This window comes from Bufo bufo, chromosome 6 (assembly GCF_905171765.1).
Source record: "Bufo bufo chromosome 6, aBufBuf1.1, whole genome shotgun sequence".
In the NCBI taxonomy this organism is placed as follows: domain Eukaryota; kingdom Metazoa; phylum Chordata; class Amphibia; order Anura; family Bufonidae; genus Bufo; species Bufo bufo.
The window spans coordinates 77296115-77304852 of record NC_053394.1 but is presented as its reverse complement, the minus strand read 5'-3'; the positions used below and the strand labels follow the sequence as shown (position 1 = coordinate 77304852).

Below are 8738 nucleotides of genomic sequence, written 5' to 3'. Positions count from 1 at the left end.
TTCCTTTTAATTTGCATTACTGAGATAAATAGACTTTTGCACGATATTCAAATTTTTCGAGTTTCACCTGTATTAAAAACTTGGGGAAAGCGATATAACAGAGATATCTGTTGGGTGGAATACATTTATATTAGTGACACAACCCCTTCAATGTCCACCTCTTAACACCATTTTGGTTTTAATTTTTTACATAGACAACTGGTTGGTTCACAACGTCAACTTGCAGAAATGCATCCATACCTTACAGAAAGAAACTAATGGGGTCATTTATGAAGCTAAAATGCACCCACAGTATAGTAGGCGCATTTAAGGAGCAGATTGCGGCACAACAGCTAGACTACTCCCCCCTCACGCAGGTCTAAAATTGTAGGTGTGGTGTGGGGCGGGGAAGGGAAGGGGTCGGCAGGCCCATCTCATTTACCATTTTCTACTACTGTTTTTCTACTAGCGTTTTTGCTGGATCCGGCAGGGTTCAGCAAAAACACTTCCGTTACTGATAATACAGCCATCTGCATCCGTTATGAACGAATTCGGTTGTATTATCTTTAACATAGCCAAGACGGTTCCGTCATGAACTCCATTGAAGGTCAATGGGGGACGGATCAGTTTTCTATTGTGTCAGTTGTTGTCGTTTTGCTCCGCATCCCAGGACGGAAAGAAAACCGCAACATGCTGCGGTTTTCTCTCCGGTATGAGAACGGAACAGAATGCATGTTCAGTTAAGTTTTGTCCCCATTGACAATGAATGAGGACAAAACGGAAGCATTTTTTTCTGGTATTTAGATCCTATGACGGATCTCAATGCCGGAAAATATTAACGCTAGTGTGAAAGGAGCCTTAGGCGTAGAAAAAGGTCTAAATGTAAGACAGCTCGGAAGCTGTCTTACATATAAAACTGGCAGAGGATCTGCTGAAGTTATGAAGAGGCCGCTAGCTTATGTGTTTATTAAGACCGGCAATGAAAATGCCGGTCTTAATAAATGTGCCCCTAAGGGATGTATGCATCATTAAGAAAAATGTAAAAATGGGGCGGTGGATTGATGTATGTAGTGCAAAAGCTGAATTATTATTTTGTATGCTTGAGGATTCACTGTAGGCAGTGCATTTGACTGATATATTAAGATAATGTTATCCTCAAGCATCAAGCATCTGTTTAATGATGCATTTGTTTTCTCTCCGCATAAGCATTGTATATTTCTTCTCTACATAGTTCTCAGTAGCCTCTGCAGAGCATGGATTGAGAGTAATTTATGTTTATATAAGATTTTTGAAATGGCTGTTTTTCATTGTCGTTTTCATATAACAGGGAAGATTACAAGCGGCAAAATATATTATAATTCTCTGCAGTGCAGCTAATCCTCGGTGCTGAGAGAGGCTGACCATTTTACAAAAGGAAGGAGTAGAAACAGTTAAAGAGAGTCTGTTATCAGCTTTGTAGGAAATGGGGGTCGCAGTATAAGCTTATCTGGGATGATGGTCGCGCCAATTGCATGACCAAGAAATCAAAATTTTAATCCCCCAGTCACTGATTGACTGATTTTTTTTCCAACTGAATTACCAACAGGGGGAGAAAGCCAGGGGCTCATGAATATTCAGGACTCATCGGCATGTGCTCGAGCTGTCCAATATAAAATCTTAGCCAAATGGCAGAGTCAATTAAAGAAAGTGACCCAGCATTTTGATAAAGGGATCTGTCACTAGCTTATGTCCCCCTTAGGGGATATTCACACTACGGATTTTGAAAACGTGCTGAAAAAATCAGTGCGAAATCCACTGGTGTTTTTTTCAGCATTTTTTTTTTTACGCGTAGAAAATGTGCAAAAAACGCATGGACTTACATGGAGATTTTTTTTATGTTTCCCATCATTTCAATTAGAGATACATCGCGGATTCTGCCCCAAGATAGGGCATGATGCTTCTTTTTTCAGTTCTTTTTTTTTTCCCCATGTGAAGAAAAAAAAGCAAGTGCAGCTTCCTATTGAAGTGAAGGGGAGGCTATTTTGAGGCTTTTTTTTGGAGCTGATTTTGAGGCAGAAACGCTCCAAAAAGCTTGGTTAAGGCACCGTAAAACTGGTGAAAAATTGCCTTTCAGCTCTCGCACTAAACACTTTGTCAGTTCCTAACCTCTGAATGAACTCTCTAACAGTGTCCTGGTTGGACTGAGGAAGTCTTCAGAGCAAAGAGCCAAGAGCTGTCACGACCATGGTCATGGTCGTGACTCCCCTGCATGCAGTTGCCTGCGGTTTGGTCTGTTGTCAACCACATGGTGAGGACTGTTGGTATGTTACCTCACATGTGGTTGCCGCTGGCAACATGATTGTATTCACAGTATAGCAGCCTGAGCTGTTGCTAGGCAGCTTGCTGTGAAGGGCATGCGGTAACACCTGGCAACCTCTCTTTGTTTGTGTGCACTTTCCCTGTTTGTTGTGCACAAGGTTGTTGTATGTGTGTACTGTGAGACTTTCTTGCACTTGCGGTTGTCCGTGGCAACGTGTGGATTTGTGTACATGTGGTGGCAGTGTCTCGGCCTTCTGGCTGTTCCCTAGGACATGGTTGCCACGCATGTCGTTGCCGGTGGTAACAGCTCCAGTGTGTTTATTGTGTGTGTATTCCCCTTTAAGTGGTTTCACTTCCCTGGTTGGTGTTGGAAGGGTTAATTCCTTCTCCAGTGTGTGTCTGTGTGGGTGTGGCCACTTTGGGCTATAAAGCCTCTGTGGAGACCTGAAGCTGAGGGGGTACTCCAGCCTTGTAGTAAGCTGGAGGCACCCTCCTGGTCTCTAATACCATCTGCCAGTGAGGGCCACCCCTGTGGTCATAAACCTATGTATTGATGTTATTTTATGTTTATGTGGTGTCTGTTATTATTGCAGCTATGGATCTGGGTTCCTGTGTGTTTATGTGTGTGTGCTGTGTCCTTTTATGTTTGGGTGTGGACATCAGATTGTTAGCACGGGATCCAGTCAGTGTTTCTGTGGCAGGTAGGTGTGGAAGTGCTTTTCAATCTCCTGCCAATCCATTGGCTGTTTATGTTTCTCGTTCCAGGCAGCTTGGCCAGTTTAGACTCCTGTTCATCCGTATCCAGGAGGAACAGGTTGTCTTATCCAGCTCCTAGCTCAGGGATCTGTCCAGGGCTAGTAGAGAAGCAAGGTTCCAGAATATGAGCCCTCCTATCATCGAGGTCGGTTCATACAGCTAGGAGTCAGGGTCAGATTAGGGATGCGATAGGAGGTGACCTGCTCTCTAAATCTGTTGTCCTGGCCGAGCAGCTTCCACTTACGTTAACATCACACGGATTAGAATTACCCCCACTCTAATCCATGACAAGAGCATGCACAGGAAGGGACCACCTCCATGGCAATTGCAATCACGACACTCCTCCTTCCATCAACTATTTAGCACGGTTAGCGATTTTGAAGAGTCAATATTGATGACAAATTCTGTTTAAAGGGATTCTAAACTTTTTTTTCCTTATTGATAACTATAGCTCATATAACAGAGTATGTACGGTGAAGGAGCTTTATCAATTATATGTATTATTGCATGAGTGCTTTTACAAGCTACCAAATTTATCTGAATGACAACAAACTCTCTATGCATGTTATTCACCAACTTCCAATACATATGCAGCGGTGTTTTATGACAAAATTTTATGTATCTTTAATCAATTTGGCAAAATGTATTACTTCTCTTACCCATGCGCCACTTCAACTGAAAATGGACAATGCACGTATAAAAAGTCTAAATAAATATGTCCTCAGGAACTAATATATCGCAATTTGGACTGCAGAGTTGCAAAAATATCAAGAAAATGCCTCCACTAGAGAGGGGATCATATAAAACGTAACTTTTACTAAAGATACTTAAAAAAAATCCTCTGGCTAGGTCATCAGTATCTGATCGGTGGGGGTCTGACACCTGGAGTCCCCGCCAATCAGCTGTTTGAGAAGGCACCAGCATTCACAGTAGCGCCGCAGCCTTCTCCTTGCGTTGTACAGCTGCTGTGCTTGGTATCGCAACTCAGCCCCATGCACGTCAATGGGGCTGAACTGCACCTATGAACATGATGATAAATATGATGTCATATGACCTACGCAAAGCTGCGAGATGGGCGCGGCACTACCACGAGTGCCAGTGCCTTTTCAAACAGCTGACCAGAGGGTGTCAGACCCTCACCAATAAGATACTGATAACCTATCCAGACTTCAAAAATCTTAAAAAACCTCTTTAATATAAATATAGGAGCCGTATTGATAAGCAAACTATTTAGAATCACGATGGTCAGGGGTCCAAAGGATAGAACATCAGTATTAACATCTCGGAAAACCCCTTTAAAAAAGTTGTTCCATTTCAAACATTTATGGCATATTCTATCGATATGCCATAATTGTGCCAGACGGGATAACCCCTTTAAGCAAAACATGTAATGATATATGTTGCAGTAGTAAAATTTAGCATTTTGTAAATGTTCATCTAGTTTGAGATTTGAGACCCAGAAAAAAATACCGTACATCTTTACAGAATTAACTTTGCTATCTGTAGGATGTTTCCACCAGAAAGTAGAATGTGTTGTCTTTAGGTGCTTTGATGTAATCACTACTCGTCCTTTTTCTTCGCATTAAGATGAACAGACGAAATGAGCAGACAATAATTTTCGTTATCTTTTTAGTCTGCGAAAAAGTCTTGTAAGAAATCGTCAGATCAGGCCATAAGAGACAAAAGCGGTCAAACGTGACAAGTTTCTACAGTAGGACTTCTGCATTGACAGGAATAATTTAACATCTTCAATAAATTTTGCAAAGTGATTGTAATTTTCAGAGCACGTACGTTTTCAAGCAAGCTTTTCCAGTTTGAACAGCTGCAGCCCACAGGAGTTGCCAACAGCTCCTTTAGAATACAGCTGCAGCTCAATAGTTAAAATAGTTTAAAAAAAACTCAAACAAAAAAAAACTTTGTGTGAAGATCAGTTCGGGAACAATACAATTTTTACTTGTGTGATCTTAAAAAAAAAAAGACTAAGAAGACCGTTTTTATAAATGTCTTTAATGAAGAGAAGTGCTGGTTATATATAGCAGTTGACAATAGCTGGCCATATAAAAAGCAATTTTACACCAGTTATATGAAGATCCGATACTATAACAGCTCTGAAGAGTTGAAATTGGTCTGCCATTCAACACTAGAGAACATTTTGTCTTAAAATGATTTCATAGACCCTTTCATGAGGTATCTACTTGATTGTAACCACTTGTTTATACCACTTCAGTTATACAATTATTGTAATGTTTTTTATTGAACCTTCGTCGTAGGGAGCTATTGAACATTTGTGAGTGAGCTGCGGGGACCTCGCTGCGGTCACTGCTAATGGTACTTTACTTGCCCTGAATTAAATTTTTAAAAGGCGGTAACTGCGGTGCGGTACCCACGCAGTCAAACATATAGTACCCTTAAGGTGCATTCATATGTGCCAACTTCATGCAGTTTTTGAAGCCTAAACTGGATTGTATTTTAAAAAATGACAAGTTTCCTAATATTTCCTTTAAAATTTACAATCCCCCTAACATTGGCTTTAAATCTTGTACCAAAATGGCACTTTTAAAAGCACCCTTAAAAACATTGTTTCGTAGATGACGAACCTATGTCTCTTAGGTTTTTTTCATACCCTATTCTCATCAATAATGACCTGTTTAAAGTCAGTAAAATTAAGATAACCAGTACCACTACAGAGAACGAGATGGCAGAATACTAAGAGTAGTCCCTGAGATTTACCAACTACGTTATTTGCACAGATGATGCTGAACAGGTAGAAGGGGGTACCAATGAGCAATAAAACACATAACCGGAATACGGTTGTACAACACAAATAGAACGCAAGTGTCAAAAATGAATAGCTCCTAGATGGGACAAACCCAGGCACTCAGCATATACACAGATATAAAACAAAAATGTATATCCAAAAATGTATCTTTATTGAAAACGATAAAATAATTAAATAGATGCATTAATTGGCAAAGACAGACACAACCACATGGAGAGTGCACAAAACACGTCGGGACATCAAGTTATAGCATTGCAAGTTGTGGAAAAGGTGGAATGGAAAAACAAGTATAAATAAATACAAAATCAAACCATGTGGCTCCCCCACCTAGATAAAAAACATGATTCACAACATATGCACAATACAGACCCGGCTAGTGGCACCTCCTGTATATGTTGTGAATCATGGTTTTTTATCTAGCCCACATGGTTTGATTTTGTATTTATTTATACTTGTTTTTCCATTCCACCTTTTCCACAACTTGCAATGCTATAACTTGATGTCCCAACGTGTTTTGTGCACTCTCCATGTGGTTGTGTCTGTCTTTGCCAATTTATGCATCTATTTATTTCTTTTATCGATTTCAATAAAGATACATTTTTGGATATACATTTTTGTATTATATCTGTGTATATGCTGAGTGCCTGGGTTTGTCTGCCTGGGTTTGTCCCCCATCTAGGAGCTATACAGGTAGAAGGCATTTTCTAGGGGTATGCCTTGTTTTTTTTCTGAATGATCGTACTCACCGTGTTTGATATGAAATCAATTGGGGTATTGATCTGATGATTTATCACTAGGAACCACCTGCTATAGGAGCTTTGCCTATTAAGCTTCTGAGCTAAAGACAGTGTTGGTTGGCTAGAGATAATTAGTGCCATATGTCTAATATAGTTTTGTAGTATATTGACTGTCCTCATCAGTCACTGCATGCGGATGACATTCTAGGGGTCCCGCAGAAGTAAACGGAGTAATTGTTTCCAAAGATATTTCTGCCTCACATTCAAACTGAACACTAACAGGTAACAGCACGTTCTTATGACTCCTGTTTCCATGAGAATTGGATATGATAGATACTTTGTCCAAACAATGCCCTTCCAAATCCTCTTGGTCTTGAGTCACAACGTTGGGAAGCTGGGAGCTATTGAAAGTGACTGGGATATCTTTCTGAAAAGTGGTGTCATGGTGGTAGGACACTAACTCATTGCTGAAGTTGACAGCTTCCACGTTGGTGCTGGAACAGAATCTGTTACATCCCAGTATGGTGGTGAATGCTTTTCTAAAATCTGCATTAAATGCATAAATGACAGGGTTGAGGGATGAATTGGCCCAACCAAACCACACAAATATGCTGAATGTGGTTTCACTAACACATGGGGGTTCTGGATCACTATGTCCTGGAAGACCAATGTGGCAGAAAGGTACTATGCAGTTCAGAACAAAGAATGGTAGCCAGCAGAATACAAACACCCCCATGATAATGGACAATGTTTTCAGGACCTTAGTTTCCTTCCTGAAGGAAGTCTTTAGTGAGTTTTCGTGGGGACAATCAGGATGACAACTCTGAGCATGCTCTACTGCTTTTTGCAGTGAAGAGATCCTTCTGATCTGAGTCTGAGCTATCCTATATATTCTTGTATATGTCCCAATCATGATTACCACAGGTATGTAGAAGCTAATTAGAGAAGAAGATATGGCGTATGTCCTATTAAGGCTGGAGTCACAATTCTCTGTCTGGTTTGTAGCATTAAGCTCTCCAACAGTCCCTTGAGATTTATGCCAGCTGAGCTGCACTGGAATGAATGATATTAAGATTGATAATGTCCATGCTACACCGATCATGATGAAAGCCACCCTCTGTGTCATTTTTCTCTCATATCTGAAAGGACTTGCAATTGCCCAATATCGGTCCAAGCTAATGATGCACAGGTTCAGGATGGAAGCTGTAGAGCACATTATGTCAAAGGCAATCCAGGTGTCACAAAACTTTCCGAAGAGCCAGTAGCCTGCTACCTCAGTCACTGCTTTCCATGGCATCACCAGAAGAGCAACAAACAGATCTGACACAGCCAAAGAGATGACAAAGAAGTTGGTCACTTTGGACCTGAGATGTCTGAACTTGATTACAGCTAAACATACTAATGTGTTCCCTAAAAGAGTAGAAAGTATGAGCAAGGACAATAACAAGCCTGTAAGTGCCCGGAGGCTCAGGTCCTTGCTGGCAACATCTAGTTCTACATTTAACACATTGATTGTGACATTGTAAATTGAGAGATTTTCCATGGGGTGGACACTAGGTGATGCCCACTTCTTTTTTTTATGTATAGGACCCTGGGAGAAGCCTCCTCTCTAGGAAAGCTGATATCTTATCTCTAAAATTCCCAGGCATTTTTAAGTCAGCAAAAGTAGAACATACAGAGAACATATATGGAATTGCAAGAAATTCAGCTAAAAAGAGTCACTTGCCAACTCTGGTTTGCATTGTTCCAACATGACAACAATCTACAAAAACCAGGAAAAAAAGCTACCTCCTCATACATTAAGATGTTCTTGTATCCATCAGATGAAACCCAACCAAGGTCCAAATGCAATGTTTTATCAGTTCCATGAAAGGAGAATGAAAAATTACCATTCTACTCGTCTTGATGAAAGCCTAAGAGTCCTGTTGTAGCAGTCCAGGAGCTCATGCAGATCTACTTGAATCCTATGTAGTAGCTTCCCAGCTATCATCCAGCAGATGAGTTTCATGTGTGCTGGGATTCGGGGAGGGATAGCTGCATCACTGCTCGTTGTGATTATCCAGCACAAATAGTCATTTCTACTGAAATCCTCAGGATTGGTTTGGGTTAAAAATAGATTCACAGTCGTCTTTAATAGGGCAGGTACTCCAGTGTTCTGCTCAATCTACAGTTCCTTGGGTTAACCTCAT

The 8738-nt window shown here is 40.7% G+C and overlaps 1 protein-coding gene across 1 annotated transcript; it reads right to left on the bottom strand.

The window, feature by feature from the left end:
* Window positions 1-6694: 6694 nt before the first annotated feature.
* Window positions 6695-8092, bottom strand: LOC121004926 (D(1C) dopamine receptor). The gene has a single exon (XM_040437359.1). It carries the CDS (start codon window positions 8090-8092, stop codon window positions 6695-6697), a length of 1398 nt encoding a protein of 465 aa, XP_040293293.1.
* Window positions 8093-8738: the final 646 nt, after the last annotated feature.

Excerpts from the sequence above, each read along its gene's own strand:
- LOC121004926 (XM_040437359.1), bottom strand. The coding sequence starts at position 8,092 with ATGGAAAATCTCTCAATTTACAATGTCACAATCAATGTGTTAAATGTA.